The 17,030-nt window shown below is 38.9% G+C and overlaps 1 protein-coding gene across 6 annotated transcripts in view; it reads left to right on the top strand.

Annotated features, from left to right (window-relative positions):
• CHRDL1 (chordin like 1) overlaps positions 1-17,030 on the top strand; it is a 115,975-nt gene that overhangs the window by 75,331 nt on the left and 23,614 nt on the right. For 3 of the 6 annotated variants that reach the window (XM_030934728.1, XM_010356343.2, XM_010356344.2), the window contains exons 5-7: positions 1,226-1,368; positions 2,821-2,914; positions 14,178-14,245. In XM_030934728.1, the coding sequence (XP_030790588.1) occupies positions 1,226-1,368; positions 2,821-2,914; positions 14,178-14,245 (305 nt within the window). Of the gene's footprint in view, positions 1-1,222; positions 1,369-2,820; positions 2,915-14,177; positions 14,246-17,030 lie in introns of all 6 variants that reach the window. The other 3 variants (XM_030934727.1, XM_010356342.2, XM_030934725.1) reach the window with 1 other exon arrangement.

Genomic DNA, 17,030 nt, shown 5'->3' with positions numbered 1-17,030 from the left:
CCTTTTTTCACCACTCACTAGCTTTGTGACTTCAAATAATTCACATAACCTCAGCAACCCTATTTCCCTAAAATGAAAATGAAGATAAGAATTTACCCTACTTGATTCACAGGGTTGTTATAAAGCTCCATTGTAATAATATATGTGAAATCTCTTTGTAAATGGTCTGCTAGGTTACTATAATTCACAAATATGAGTTTCAATAATATTCAAATGTCATATTGTGTACTTCAGACATTAGATGCCTTGAGAGGTCCAGATTGTGGCTGGAGTTATTTAGAGAATGCTTCGTGGAGGAAAGGGGGCATAAGCTGAACCTTCAAGATCAGATAGGACTTCAATGGGTAGAAAAGAGTGGGGGAGTGGACAGTCTTGGTGGAGGGATTAAAAATAAGCAAAACCACAGAGGCTGGAACAAATAGATAAGCACAAAAGTGATTTAAAATGTGGGTGGTGGCCAGGCGCCGTGGCTCACACCTATAATCCCAGCACTTTGGGAGGATGAGGCAGGTGGATCAATTGAGTTTGAGACCAGCCTGGTCAACATAGTGAAACCCCATCTCTACTACTACTACTAATAATAATAATAAATAGCCAGGCATGGTGGCAGGCGCCTGTAGTCCCAGCTGCTTGGGAGGTTGAGGCACGAGAATCGCTTGAACCCAGGAGGCAAAGGTTGCAGTGAGCAGAGCTCGCACCATTCACTCCAACCTGGGCAACAGAGTGAGACTCAATCTCTAAATAATAAATGAATAAATAAATAAATGTTGGAGGGAATAAAGCTACCAGGGCAATTATAATAGATGAGTCCCCTTCTGAAGCAACGGGGGGAAAAGATTAAATAGAGGTAGCATGGACTCCTTCCTTTGAGGAAAGATAATATCTTATTCATCTAGGAATATTAGCTCCATCTAGGCAGGGACCTTGTCCATGTTCTCTGATCCCTCTCTAACACATATTACAATTCCCGGCACATAGTAGGTGTTCAGTAAATGGTCAACAAATAAAAGAATGGATAGATGGTTGGATGGATGGATAGATGGTAATGTCAGCTGCTATATTTGTCTGGCTATTTTAATGTTATTTAAAATCATTGGCCACTGGAGCAAGGACTGTCTTAAAACTCCCTCTATGTAGTACAGCTCCGTCTGCCGTTGGGATTTATGAAATTCTTTTCAATGATGCCAGTACTCAAGTGTGGTTTTTCTCTACCCTGTTCTAGAAGACTCCTTGCCCCCAGTGAACAATAAGGTGACCAGCAAGTCTTGCGAGTACAATGGGACAACTTACCAACATGGAGAGCTGTTCGTGGCTGAAGGGCTCTTTCAGAATCGACAACCCAATCAATGCACCCAGTGCAGCTGTTCGGTAAGACCCTACATCTTAACATTCCTGCCAGGCCCTACCCAAATACAAGAGCTTCCTCTGTATTTGTACTTTCATTTGTGCCTGCACTGTCAGGTGTTTGAATAAAACATGAGTTGCATTAAATCATAAGCCTCCTTGCCAATCCAAACTCCCTGATCTTCACCAACCCTGAACAACTCTGTTGTAGGGCTCAGGCCCAGTCATATCCTGGTCTTAAAGCTGTAGGACTGCTTAAATGGGCAAAGGTGAGCTGTTTGTGTTGATCAGCGCTCCTTTTCATAATAATTATACCACCAAAGCCTTCATCTGAAGGACTCACAATTATTTGAAGCTTTGGGAATGCTATGGGTGGAAAAGTCACTTTGACTATCTAGGGCCACTCACTCCAATTAATAAGAAAATGAGTTGTCTGTTCCCATCTCTGAAGTATTTTACTAACCAGTTAATTCCTAGTGCCCTGCAATGAGAAAACTCTCTATAAATGCTTGGTCATGATGACTACCAGGATATTACTTGCCAGAAGAACTGCATTTACTTTACAAACAACATATACCAATTATATCTTATCTAATATGCAGTCCAGAGAATATAATAGATAGAACTAGAAAATGGAGTAAAATGAGTGTTTAAACTGAAGCATGAAGGAATGAAGTTAGATGTAGTGACAACTTTTCTGCCTGCAAGTGGCATTAAGCACTGGATTGTCAAGGGAAGCTATAGAATCTCTTCCCTTTAGGACTTTTAGTAAGAATATAGTGTCTCAGTAGTTTAGGAGAATTTCATTATGGACTTGCTTTCCTAATGCCTTCCAGGAACCCTTCTAGCCCTAGAAGAATATTCTTCTAAGAACTAAGAACAAGGTTTAAGGAATAACATTTTGAAGATAGAAATTTAGGAAGTCAGGATTATTGCAAAGACAGATGTAACCAGCAAGTAAATTTTATCCTCTCCCTTGCCTTGTGCACGACTGAGCTGTGACCATCAGATCATCTTGTATAGTTTTGTATTATCCCAGAGAGCTTGTTCCTTTGGTTTGGAAGGGAGAGTCTAGTGAATATTACAAATGGAAGCTATGAAATAAATCTTCATTCCTTTAAACCCCCAATCCAGCTGGGGGACCAAGGATGCCATGAAAAGAGAAGAAAGGAACAAGACTATAATTGGTGGTTCAAAGGCTCAATAGCATCCCTGACAGACTACTTTGTACCACCTTAGACCATGATGCTCGACTAGGATTGCTAACTTTTCTGTGGCTTAGTCTCTGGCATGGAGGAATTGTAGGAGAAAAAAAATAATGCGTAATAAAATGTAGGAAGTACCCAGAACTGACAATGGGAGAGCTGGGGGGAAGGACATGCCATGTTCTGAGTCCCTGCCCTATCTCAGGTATTAAGTGAAGCCTTTACACTTATCCTAGATGCTTCTGATCTTAATTCTGTTTCTCCTTGGCAGGAGGGAAATGTGTATTGTGGTCTCAAGACTTGCCCCAAATTAACCTGTGCCTTCCCAGTCTCTGTTCCAGATTCCTGCTGCCGGGTATGCAGAGGTAGGTGTGTTATATCCCAAGACCCCTGGGTGGTGCTATTCTGTGTAGTAGAATTCAGAAAGGAGGAAAATGCCTGTCCAGTATCCTAGGGAAAGGTAATTTTTATGGTAGCCTTAGTTTTTAAAGGTGGTTCAATTAACAAAGGGAAAAAGTAATTAAAGCATTGATTTTAAAGACCACAGTCTTAAAAAAAAAAAAAAAAAAAAAAACCTACACTGGATGGATTGCTGTGCTTCAGGGGAGGATGGGAGAGAGTCATCAAATGTGAAAATGAATATATTTATTTCTCCATCCTTAATCCCTTCTAGCTTGGCCCTTAAATTATTGTATCATAAAACACAGACTATTTTCGTTCATAGCCTTAAAAGGAAGAATGGACCTTGCAAAGAACTGATGTGGCCATTTTGAAGACTGTGCAGGGCAAATTTAGGTATATTTTTTAAACCCCATAATAAGATGGTGACAAACTCAATAAAAGCAAAAACAGAAAGCATTTTCTCAAATTATATTCAAAATTGAATTATCTTCTCACATCAGTCTTTTCTTCTTTAGGTTTCTATATATGTATATATAATGGCACCAGCTTTTTTCTCTAGGTTCCTGGGATCAGATGTAATTCCCTTTAATTTCTCCTTTGTTACCTCTTCTCAAATTACCAAATCTGTCAGCAGTTATCTGTATCTCTCCCTTTTCCCACTTTCTCACTGGCAATATCCCAATTTTGTCCTCTTTCCTTCTGTCCAGTCAACATATTTTTTGACCATCTACTGTATGTTCAGCATTGTGCTAGAATTGGGGTATTTATATTGATAAATACAGTAGACATATAGGGCGGTGCTAGACCATATGGCATCTTTATGTGAGTTACAAAAAGGATTCCCTTACGTAAGATACTTTATTGCCATTTTTCAGAAAATCCCAAGGAATGCACCCCTGTAGCTGTGGCATCCTTTTGCAGTACACAACGTACACAACAATATATATATATAGCATACATAGCAGCCAAGATACGTTCTTTGCTCTTATGGAACTCACCAGAAGAGACAAATAATAAGCAAACATGAAAATACAGACAATGTGAGTACTATGCAGAAAATAAACAAAGGACTGAGACAAAAAATAAGTAGTTTATTTAGATTGAGTTGTCAGGAAGGCCTCTGTGAGAAGGTGACATTTAAGCTGAGACCTGAAAGATAAAAAGGAGTCATCCATGCAAAGAGCCCGAAGAAGAGCATTCCAAGTAGAGAGAAAAGAAAGTTCAAAGGCCCCAGGCAGGGAAGAGCTTAGAGCATTCAAAGAACCTAAGGACCAGTGTGGCTGAAATGTAGTGACTGTGGTTGAAACTGGCATGGGATGAGGCTGGAGAGGTGACTAGGAGTTAGACCATGCGGGACTCTGAGGGCCATGGGAAGGATTTTGGATGCCCATTTTTAATGCATTGGGAAGCTATTGGAAGGTTGTGAGAAAGAGTATGAAGTGATCCAATTAACATATTAAAAGATCTCACTGGCTACTGTGTCCAGACTAGACTGGAGGGAGGCAATAATGCAAGTGGAGAGACTAGCAAGATGGTTAGGGTAGTACTCTTTTCAGTGTGAGAAAACGAGTGCTTGGACTGGGAACACAGCAGTGGTTCAGAGTGGAGCCTTTGGAGCCAAACTGCCTTGGTTCTAATCCCAGCTTTGCTACTTTGTAGTTGGATGACTTTATTCAACCTTTCTTCGTGAGTGGTTAAAGCCACTCTTTCTTCAGTCTTATTCTTTCTAACTCCATTAAGGAATTCCATAGCTGCCCAGAAACACCATTGGATGTGCCCATTACTCACATTAGAATAGTCTTTGTGAGCTTAGACTCCAACAATTTATAGAAATCACCCTTATTTGTTGACTGACAGTGCAAACAGAGGTAAAAGATACATGAGAAAGAAGAGCAGTGTATACAACTGACTGCTTTTCATTTTCAGGTTGACCAGGCAGTCAACATGGGTAGGTCATTGAGTTTCCCCTCTCTGTCTTGCTTTTTATTTTGAGTTCATGGATGTGGTAGCACAGGACTCTACTTTATTTGGGTACTTGGATTTTTTTTAAGACAGAGTCTCACTCTGTTGCCCAGGCTGGAGTGCAATGGCGTGATCTCAGCTCACTGCAACCTCTGCCTCTTGGGTTCAAGCAATCCTCCCACCTCAGCCTCCCGAGTAGCTGGAACTACAGGCGCTCACCACATCTGGCTAATTTTTGTATTTTTAGTAGAGATGGGGTTTCCCCGTGTTGTCTAGGCTGGTCTTGAACTCCTGACCTCAGGTGATCTACCCGCCTCAGTCTCCGAAAGTGCTGAGATTACAGGTGTGAGCCACCTTGCCCAGCAGGTACTTGGATTTTTAACACTTCACTTTATAACTTTGTAAATTGTACTTCTACCAATTAAGCAGATATCTGTCCTGTCAAGCCTCATTTTTAACCAAGAGAGAAAAGAGATTTTAATTAAGATGCAAACTCTTTTTTAAAATATTGGAAATAGAGGACTAGCATAATTATGAGAAATTCTAAGCCAGTTTAGAAGGCACGAGCCGAAGAAATCTCTCTAGTCATTTTTTAAAATATCTCCAGGACCCTTTCTTCCAATGACTTGGAGATGAAATGATTCATTTTCAGTATGCAGGCATACAGTTATCTTTGCTAAGCTTTGTTTGCTTGTTTGTTTGTTTGCTGGTTTGATCCAAACCCTTTTCTTTGTTAAATACATAGCACACTTGTGGGAGTCCCTTAAGCCAGATATTCCCCCATGTGTAAGCTACCCTTGAGGAGAATGAGGAAAAAGAAGTGGAAGCAAAGAATGGGAAGAAAGGGGATTAGGAATAACAGCTAACATTTAGCTGACACAGTGTGCCAAGCACAATTCTAAATGCTTTGCATATACTAATTCATTTAATCTTCACAACCCTATGAGGTAGGCATTATTGTCTCCATTTTAGCAATAAGGAAACTGAGGCACATAGAGATTAATTCATTTGCCCAAAGTCACATAGGTAGGAAGGAGCAGAGCCAGGATTTGAATCCAAGCTGTTTGGCTCCAATCTGTTCTCTTATCCGTTATATTATACTGCCTCGCAACTTGGGGAAGCAAAGCAAATTTGGGAACTCTTACTTCTGAGGCTACCAGGAGAAACAGACTGTGTGATGACCATCTTTCCAGGAGCCAGATATGGTAACAATCCAGCAGATGCATTGGGACTGCTCTTGGAAGGAAAGATTCTGTTTCTTACCATAAACTTGGATCTGTTTAACCACATCTCCTTTGAAAGAACAGAGTGTGGATGGTGGGCACCATCCAGCTCATAATTTCTCTATTTACTCTCTTCTGATTTCCTCCTGAAAACACATGCATTCTCACAATGCACTTTTTATAAGTATTTATGATTTTTCTGGACAAATAATTTTGTACTCTTCTTCAGATTTCACTTGCTACTATTGGCAGGAAGCCCCCCGTTGTGTGTGTTTTGGCATTTCTCAAAGGAGCTATTTTGTTAAAAATGCTAAGATCTTATATTGACAACCCAAACAATAAAGTACTTCATTTGACAATAAAGTATTTTTTAAGAAAATAACTGTCTGATCCTTTTTATGGCTGTATAGTGTTCCATGGTATATATGTGCCACATTTTCTTTATCCAGTCTATCATTGATGGGCATTTGGGTTGGTTCCAAGTCTTTGCTATTGTGAACAGTGCTGCAATAAACATACGGGTGCATGTGTTTTTATAGTAGCATTATTTATAATCCATTGGGTATATACCCAGTAATGGGATTGCTGGGTCAAATGGTATTTCTGGTTCTAGATCCTTAAGGAACTACCACAATGTCTTCCACAATGGTTGAACTAATTTACACTCCCACAAACAGTGTAAAAGTGTTCCTGTTTCTCCACATCCTTTCCAGCATCTGTTGTTTTCTGACTTTTTAAGGATCGCCATTCTAACTGGCATGAGATGGTATCTCATTGTGGTTTTGATTTGCACTTTTCTAATGACCAGTGATGAAGAAATTTTTTTCATATGTTTGTGGGCCATATAAATGTCTTCTTTTGAGAAGTGTGTGTTCATATCCTTTGCCCACTTTTTGATGAGGTTGTTTGTTTTTTTTCTTATAAATTTGTTTAAGTTCCCTGTAGGTTCTGGATATTAGCTCTTTGTTAGATGGGTAGATTGTAAAAATTTTCTCCCATTCTTTAGGTTGCCTGTTCACTCTGATGTTAGTTTCTTTTGCTGTGAAGAAGCTCTTTAGTTTAATTAGATCCAGTTTGTCTATTTTGGCTTTTGTTGCCATTGCTTTTGGTGTTTTAGTCATGAATTCTTTGCCCATGCCTATGTCCTGAATGGTATTGCCAGGTTTTCTTCTAGGATTTTTATGGTTTTGGGTCTTACATTTAAGTCTTTAATCCATCTTGAGTTAATTTTTGTATGAAGTGTAAGGAAGGGGTCCAGTTTCAGTTTTCTACATATGACTAGCCAATTTTCCCAGCACCGTTTATTAAATAGGGAGTCTTTTCCCCTGTTGCTTGTTTTTGTCAGGTTTGTCAAACATTAGATGATTGTAGATATGTGGCATTATTTCTGAGGCCTCTGTTCTGTTCCATTGGTCTATATATCTGTTTTGGTACCAGTATCATGCTGTTTTGGTTACTGTAGCCTTATAATATAGTTTGAAGTCAGATAGCATGATGCCTCCAGCTTTGTTCCTTTTGCTTAGTATTGTCCTGGCTATATGGGCTCTTTTTGTTTCCATTTGAAATTTAAAGTAGTTTTTTCTAATTCTGTGCTTTACAGAACTGGCAGATTTCTTGTATATATTGCTGTATATCATCATTGGAAGCTCAAATGCCTATCAATGGAGAATCCTTATACTAGTTTCCTTTTAAAGCTTCTTTCAAATTTCAACACACTTGCTCCCTCCCAGCAGAATTTATAGAATTAGATGTTTGGCAGAGGCTCCCTAAGGTCATCTGCTTCTACTCACTTCTTCATCTCCAGCTTTGGTATGGAGCGCTGGCATTAAAGTGCTCCCCCATGGAACCCAGCACATGGTAAGGAGAGACTTCACAATGGGTTTATTCCTCCCTGCTGTCTTCCACTTTGCCCTGATTCTGCGGATTTCAACTTCTCCCTCAAAAAATACAGAGAACACTTCTCCGTCTCAGGGATTTGTCTCATGTCCCTTTGCCTTATGATTAGAGTGACTATGTAATTTACCATCTCAACCGAGGCACATTTTGAAAACAAGAGCTGCAATCTTAATAATTATGCTTGCCAGAAAAACAGGCAATAAAACTGGATTGTCTGAGATAAATCCACTCTATGGCTACCCTATTTATGTTGTCTTGTATGGTTCAAAAGCGGCCACATGCTGGCTTAGTTTTGCTCTCTGAGGCTTATCTTCATGGGTATCTCAGAATCTCATTGTACACTTAGTCCTTTTGAGAGAACAGGGTTTACTTCTCTGACCTGCTCAAGCCACCAGAGATTAATGGAAGCCACGGGAGTTAGAAATAGTCTGAATTTCAGCCTAGCTTTTGGCCACTTTTCAAATACTTGTTCTCCATTTCTCCCACTACCAGAAAGCCAACCCATTACAGCTTCATAGGGTACCACTCAGAGTATAGCTGAGGTTTGAATAAACAATACATGTGGCTTTTAAGGTTAAATGAATATTGCTTGACATACAGTACACTAGAGTTGTTTTTCATTTCGGTTCAAAAAATTGGTTAAAATTATATCTTATTGCTTCTCGAAATTAACTAGGATCCATCTGTATCCATTAGAATCAGTTTTTTGTTTTGTTTTGTTTTTTACAAAAAGCCTTGGCTGAATGAAAAAGCCTCCATCTCATTCAAGATAATTTTTCCAGTGATCAGACAAAAAGAGCAAAGAAACAGATTTTTTAGGGTATTGGTACCTACTTTTTTTTCAAGATATAATATCTAAGATTGCAAACAGACATACCTATTTTCAGCTATCCAGATAGACCATACCCAGGTCTAGAGAACCACTTATAGCCTTATAAAATGTCAACATCTGAGAAGATAATTCCAGTTTAATTATGGGTTTAATTAGGTAGAATAACTCAAATGTTAAAACCTTTAACATTTACATTATAGACTTAACAGAACATTCAAGTTTAGAGAATGCAATTTTGATGACTTTGAAAGCTTGGAGACAACAGAAATGCTAACAGTTCCTAGTATTTATATATTTAATGTATATAATTTATAATGTATATAGTATATCTTATATGTAAATGTAGTGTATATATACATATGTGTGTGTATTTATATACAGGTTAAATATCCCTTGTCCAAAATGCTTGGGACTGGAAGTATTTCAGATTTCCGATGCTTTTGGATTTTGGAATATTTGCATTGTACTTACCAATTGTGCATCTCTAATCTGAAAACCCCAAATCCAAAAATGCTCCAGTGAGAGTTTCCTTTGAGCATTGTCAGCACTCAAAAAATTTTGGAGCATTTTAGACTAGGGATACTAAAACCTGTATGATATATATCATACAGGTTTAGTGTGTGTGTGTGTGTGTGTGTGTGTGTGTGTGTGTCCATATATATATATATAAAATAGGGAATCTTTTCCCCCGTTGCTTGTTTTTGTCAGTTTGTCAAAGATCAGATGGTTGATATATAGGCTCCATTAGTTTTTAATGAAGTGTTGAAATTTAGTTATGCATTCTTGTCTGCAAATGCTCATCAAATACACGTCACAACACACTCATCTGATTTGTGTTCCAGGGTATTAGTAGTCTGCTCCTATGCCTGATAGTGAGTTGCCTCCTTGATTTGCCATCTTACCTCTCTGCTCATTTGTAACAGGTGCTATGTGCTTCTATAATGCTTTGAGATTCTGACTGGACTATAAGTATTTAAAGACACTCTTTAATTAAAATCCTTTTAAAAACTCTAGGGTATAAATTCAATAAACTGAACTTCTCAGAAGGCCAGCTAAGTAAACATTTTATGTCAATACCAGTCATTAAATCTACATTTTAAAAGGACATTTGATGAAGAGAGCTAGTCTATAATTTTTCTTTTGCAACTTGTTTTCTCCCTTTTGACTACTTAAATTAGGCTTGAAGCCACATTATATAGCTTTTACATTTTGTTTTGCCATTTGCTGGTAAATCTTTACTGGTTTCTATTCTTCTCTCTAGTCCCAAATTTCATTTGGTCCAGACCCAATACTGCCCACTGAAACAAAGGGGACAGGTAAATCTAAGCTCATCCCTGCTCAATCACTGTCCCCAGCTCTCCAGATTTGCAACCCAAGAGTTGTCAGATACTGATTTCCCCTTTGCCTTCTTTCCCCATCATCAAATCTTCCTTCAGGGTCTCATCAGTTTCTTTTTATCTGTAAGAGTCTCATTCAATCCTTCTTGTGTGTTATTGCACAGATGCTCATGGTCTATTACATATTACCATAGCAGCTTCCTGTATGGCCTCCCAGATTCGAGTTACTCCCCAACTAGTCTGCACTCCATTGCCAGAATGGACTTCCACAAATATCATTTTTACCATAGGAACCCCTACAAAAAAAATGTCAACAGAATCAAATGTGAATTCTTCAGCCTTTTACAAAATTATATGTTTTTTCGAATTTTTACTGTTTACTTTTTAAAATTTAATTATTTTCTTAAAATTTTGTGGGTACATAATAGGCGTATATATTTATGAGGTACAGATGTTTTGATGCAGGCATGCAATGTGAAATAAACACGTCATGGAGAATAGGGTATCCATCCCCTCAAGCTTTTATCTTTTGAGTTACAAACAGTCCAATTACACTCTTTATTTTAAAATGTACAAGTAAGTTATTATTGACTATAGTCACCCTATTGTGCTATCAAATAGTAGGTCCATGAAGCAATTATTTACTACCCCTATTTACCTCAACAACCCACCCCTCTCTCATTCTCCCTCGCTCCCTCCTTCACTCTCCTTCTCCTCCCTTTCTCTCTACATGTTCAATTACCAGTGTAATTTATCTTGTTTTCATATCTGAAGTTTCTACTCAAGCCACACCTTGCTTGCTGTTTCCAGTATGAGACTTGCTATTTACAAAGCTCTGGTCCTTTGCCAATGTCACTCCCTTTGGTTGAGGTACTCTCTGCTTGTATCACTGTCTGTTTATGCTGTACAGCATCTACTTCTAAAAATGTAACTTAATGGTTCTTTTAGGAAGCTTTCTACGATTACATCTGACTGAGCACTCCTCCCTTCAGTGTCGCCTAAGCATGTGTATTTCGTTTGTATTTGCTTTTTGTGTGTGTTTTTAGGCTGTTTCCTATATTGATTTCCCATCACCTCCAACCTGGGTGGAAATATCCTGAGGGCAAGGGCCCAGCCTGCTTTTCTCCTCTTTCTGCTGTAGTATCAGGCTCTTCACCCAAGAAGTGTTCAATGCATGTTAACTGACTCTTGGGCATAATTTTCTAGTTATAAACATAGTTGAAATCATCTTTGTTTTACAGTAGTCAGTCAGGGTTTCTACAGAGTTTGGCTTGCAGTCTACCGTCTTTACTCAGACATGGAATAAAACAGGCATAGAAGAGTATATATACTATTGACCAAGCACTTAATTCTGTATCTATTACTGCAGTTCAATTCAATACATATATTGAGTGCCTGATGTGTACCCAGCAATATGCTAAGTGCTCCAGCCTGGTTATTCACAAATTCCTGCATCCATCAGAATCCCCTGAAAGGCTTGTCAAAACCCAGGATCACCAGCCCCCACCCTGAGTTTCTGACTTAGTGGGTATGGGTTGGGATCTGAAATTTGGCATTTCTAACAAGTTTCCAGGTGAAGCTGATACTGCTAGTCCAGGAAGCAGATTTTGAGAAGCAGTGGTCTAGGAGATACAGAGGTGGTCTAAGACATAATCTCTCATTCCAAGGAATTTACAGACTCTCTAGGGAGACAAGGAAAGTCCAGAAAACATTTAACAGTAATAAATATTGTACAGTGTTTTAGTATTTATTGATTCGGCAAATATTGAATAAGTACTAACTATGTCCCCAGCACTGCCCCAGATGCTGGAGTTACATCAGTAAACACAATAGACAAAAATCCCTGCTGTCATGGGGGGATTCTAATAGGGGAAAGCAGACAATAAATAAAATATAAGAAATAAAAGATAGTAATAAGTGCTAAGGAGAAAAAGCAAAGAGCAGGCATAAATATCAGATGGGCGCTGGAATTGTGGATAGGGTGGTCAGAGAAGGCCTCCCAGTTTCATCATTTGATAAGTATTTATTGAGTGACTGCTATGTATCAGGCATGGTTATAGATAATAGTGATATAGTAACACAGGTAATGGAACCCTTTTCTTATGGAACGGACATACCTATTTGGGAGCCAGGTAACCTGGGGCTTTGGTGTTAATTCTCACAAACTCATTATTAGACTCTGAATGGCGACTTCCCCTCTCAGCCATGGTTTCTCCTTCTGTTAAATGGAGCAGTTGGACAAAGTTATGCTTGACGTCCTCTATACTTCTAAAACTTCAGGACGCTTAGTCCTTTAGGCAATCAGAAATATGTAAGAGTGTTGGAAGAAGACTTTGTAGAAGAGAGAAAACCTAAATGGTTTTCATAGGCATGGGGAAGCTATGGGGCGTGGAAGATGGAAGATAATTTCAGAAGAAGAATAACATGAGCTAAAGCACGGAAGCAACAATGGGAGTCCCATGTTCAGTGAAGAGCAAATAGCTTAAAGGGTTCCCATTGTAGAGCAGCTGAGATCATTGGGTGGGAGGTAGGTGTTCAATAAAGATGAGGTGAGGGGTGATTGTAGAGAGTCTTGGTTGGGAACCCACTGAGGATTTTGATCAGGGAATGACACAGTTATACAATCAAAGTGGTGTTTTACTGTTTTACAAAGATTAACCTAGAACTAGTTAAATCTTCAACTTTCATTATTTTTTCATCAGATAATATTTGTATTATGAAGATTCACAGCTATACTTTGTTATAAGTCACTGCCTGATTCTAATATTGCTATCAAACTAATGTTTAGGTCGTTTTCAAGCCCTAAAAGCCTATGATACTACGTAATCTCCCCTAACACTACACCACATGCTTGAACCCGTAACATGTTACTCTTTGTGTGTGTGTGTGTGACAGGATCTGGCTCTGTTGCCCAGGTTGGAGTTCAGTAGCATCATCTCGGCTCACTGCAACCTCCACCTGCCAAGCTCAAAACAGTTCTTCTACCTCAGCCTCCCAAGTAGCTGGGACCATGGGTGCACACCACCATGCCTGGCTAGTTTTTGTACTTTTTGTAGAGACAGAGTCTCCCTGTGTTGCCCAGGCTGGTCTCAAACTCCTGAGCTCAAGCAATCTGCCTGCTTCAGCCTCCCAAATTGCTGGGATTAAAGGCATGACCCACTGCTCCCAGCCTGTTACTCTTATGAAGGCTTGAGAGAGTAATCAGAATAGAAAATTCTTAGTACTTATACTTTTTTGTGTTCCTGGTTATCTTATAAAATATATGTTGAATATTAGGTTTATCTTCAGCCATATGTACAATTTAAATAGTACTCATTTCAAGTGATGCAAACATCTCTAAGACAAGGCTCTTCCCATTCGCTTGCTTGCTCATAAGTAACACGAGAGCAATATTCTTGGAAATTATCCTCTTGTTTTTTAATTAGCTGAGGTATATCCACATCTCTTGTGTGTTCATTGCTCTAGAAGCTGAAAGTAGAATATTCTTCTTATAAGCAGTTACTATGGAAGATAATGATAAGGAGTTCTCTGTCCAAAGAGTGGGTCATGTAGACCTAGAGAAAGGTGTGTCATAGAAATTATGACAGATCAAATCCTCAAAACTCATTGTTTAATGGTAGTTTAAACAGAAGTTAAATATGACCTACAAAATACTTAACTGTCACGAAGTAAAATGAGCAAAAGTGACAATGATGGCTAAATTAGATGGAAAGTGATTATTTTCCTTTCATTTTCCAAATTCTGCATGATGTTGCTAGGTCATCTATTTAGAAAGTGGCAACTTTCTTCAGAGTTGTTTTGAAAAATGAGGCACACCCAGAGTAATCTTTCACAGCCGCTTTTTGAAGGACAGCCACAAAAGCAAAAACACTTCGAGAACTTTGGGATCATAGTATCAAAATGTTGCTGGGTCACAAGGGTGATAGCTTTCCCTTCTATGAATGTGATTTTCTCTTTATTTCTTTTTAATAAACAGGGGATGGAGAATTGTCATGGGAACATTCTGATGGTGATATCTTCCGACAGCCTGCCAACAGAGAAGCAGTAAGTGTGAATAGCTCAAATAATTCAACACTCCACAGCATCAGGCCAAGCTTTCCTCTCCCCATGGCTACTATTCTAGCAAATCAAAAAAAAAAAAAAAAAAAAAAAAAAAAGACCCCGATTTCTAACACCATTTTTCTTCCCTTTTCTCAAAGTTTTGAATGTCATCACCAACTGAAAACCATTTAAGTACACTGTAAAATTGGTAACTGGAGGCAGGAAATGTGCATAAAGAAACCATAGCCCCAGCCCTTTGTCTAGGTCAGAAGTTGGTATTCTTTTAGGATGACTTGCCAAGTCTATGTACGTTCTCTAAGGAAGCCAGGTCACTCCTCCTCCTGTCCTCAACAGTGAGGACCTTCTGTGGGGTTGTAAGATAACAACCATCTTTTTGGTTGGATTTGGTAGGTACTTCAGATGTGTCCACACAAATTCTCTGCCAAGCCTTAGGCGCTCAGTCATGCAGTTGGAAGAGAGGAAAGGTAGCAGTTGGAAGAGAGGAAAGGTAGCAGTTGGAAGAGAGGAAAGGTAGCAGTCTGGATTCTCCTCCATTCAGCCTGGCAATGTCTCCCTTCTGTTCTCTGCACTAATCTCAGAATAAGCTTCACAAGTAGGCATCTTTCTATATAAGTAATAGCATCTTTTGTTCTTTTGTATTTTAAAGTAATTTATAAAATAGAATTCCTCTCTAAAAATATATGTCTAAGAAGAGTTACACTTCAAATTTCTTAAAATCCAAAAAGGAGATGTTCCAATTCAAGGAATGTGTCATACAAAATGCACCGTGGTGACCATTGCACATAAATAGGTGTTCATCACATCCTTGTACAAAAAAAGTATGCAAAGACGTTCATTGCATTGTTGTTTTCATACAAGCAAAACAAATGGAGACAACCTAAATGTCTACTATGGACTTGGTGTGTACATCCAATTAATGGGACACTGTACAATTGTTAAAAAGAATATGGTACACGTCTAAATGTAGTAAAGTGAATCGAGCTCCAAGATATATTAAGTAACAAAACAAAGTGCAGAATGAAATTTTACACTACCACTTCTTTATGTAAAAACTGTATGTGCATGTATATAAATGTATATAAACCAATCTGGAAGGTCACATACCAACATGTCAGGTGTGCTAATCTTAAAGGAGTAGAAGCAGGCAGGTGGAAAGGTAGATTTTGACTCTTTACTTTATATTTTCTGTATAATCTGATATTTTCCCATAAGCATCAATTAGTTTTGTAAGAAAATATAATTGATTTTCTAACACCTTAGAACATCACAGCAAAGATTGTATATAAGGCAGGAGTCCAGGGAATTACAGGGCAAGCCTGAGGATATTGAGCATATGAGGAAGGTGTTGATAGGGGATGCAGTAGAATGACTCATACAAATATCACAGTGCTGCTGAGGCTGGGCTTCCCGGTCATCACATGGGCCACTTCTGACTTGCATGCTCCCAGCTTGCCAACACCCAACTCAAAGATTAAGCAGTGAGATGGAACCATTTCTATTTGTCTTACTGTCTATCGGTATTATTTTCTGGACACTGCTGTTTCTGAATAGTTGCAGAAGAATTGGGGAGAAGGGGTTTGGAGAACAGTACTCTGGACATCTCAAAAAAATCAGCATCCTGCAAGAGAGGGTGGGCTTCCCTGTTCGCTGGTTAATATAAACCCTGAGGAAAGATTTTCTCCATGCAACTCTATCTGCTTTATAGTAAGTGAGATTCCTTCCAGAGCCTGACAGGAGATGATGTCAGTCTCAGTTTTCTGTGTTGTGTGTTCCTCTTTTTCTCAGCCCCGATTTTTTATTGTGGTAGGAAGTTGAGCGTGGCTGAATTAGTGACTGTCAACCAGATGTCATTCTAAAACACATTTAGGGTTCAGTCACCTTAAGCTATGTGGCTTATTCCCTGAGAGGCCCCCACACTAAGCACTGTGGCCACCTTAGCAGTCTTGCTGGTAATGCCATGAATTAGCCTTTCTTCTTGACTTCATTTTACACTGTCCTCAACTCCAACGCTTATCTTTCAGCTTCATTGGCAGGCCTAGTGATAGTACTTCCTGTAGCAAAAAAGGTCAGGTACAGAATGTGGGCCCTTGATATAGTTATTGATTTTCAAAGGAGTTCAAGACCTATCTTTAGAAACAAACATTTGGGCCTGGTAGACCAAAATGGCCATATGGTTTCACTTTATTATAAATAAATATTTTCCTTTGTTCTGAAAGGGATAGATATTGTGGGATATGATTTGAATAATAAATAGCATCTGTAGTAATGGAAAAATATATACCTGGTGCGTAGTAGTCACCCAATAAATAAGTGTTGAATGAATGGATGTGGGAGGTGGTGTAAAATGTGTGTGATGGTATAGTGGGGAGGGGGCTCCTCGTTAATTTTAATGCACAGGAATTTGTCTCAAATCAGAAATAAACTCCAAATTTGTTGATTGCTCTTGACCAGCCTAAAATGAGAAAATAGGAGAATCCCTTTTGAATATCCTTTGCAGGCCCAACTTCCTCAGGGGAAGAAGAAAAGGCAGCCCTAACAACACATTTCCTATCCAGTAAACTGTCCTTTTTGTAAACTGTTACTATTTACCCCAAACCAGCAAAATCTCTGTTCAACAGAAATACAGCTGACTGGTTTCTTTTGCCAAGTGGTCTGAAAACCATCAGCTTAGCAAGTTTTATGAAGTGCACAGGAAGGGGAACCAGTGGTTCAAATATGACTCCTTTGTAAAAACCTGAAACAGTTTTTGTTTGATTTCCAAGTTGTA

The sequence above is a fragment of the Rhinopithecus roxellana genome, chromosome 7 (genome assembly GCF_007565055.1).
Source record: "Rhinopithecus roxellana isolate Shanxi Qingling chromosome 7, ASM756505v1, whole genome shotgun sequence".
NCBI lineage: Eukaryota > Metazoa > Chordata > Mammalia > Primates > Cercopithecidae > Rhinopithecus > Rhinopithecus roxellana.
The sequence above is the reverse complement of the archived record's forward strand: the minus strand, read 5'-3'. Positions and strand labels throughout refer to the sequence as shown.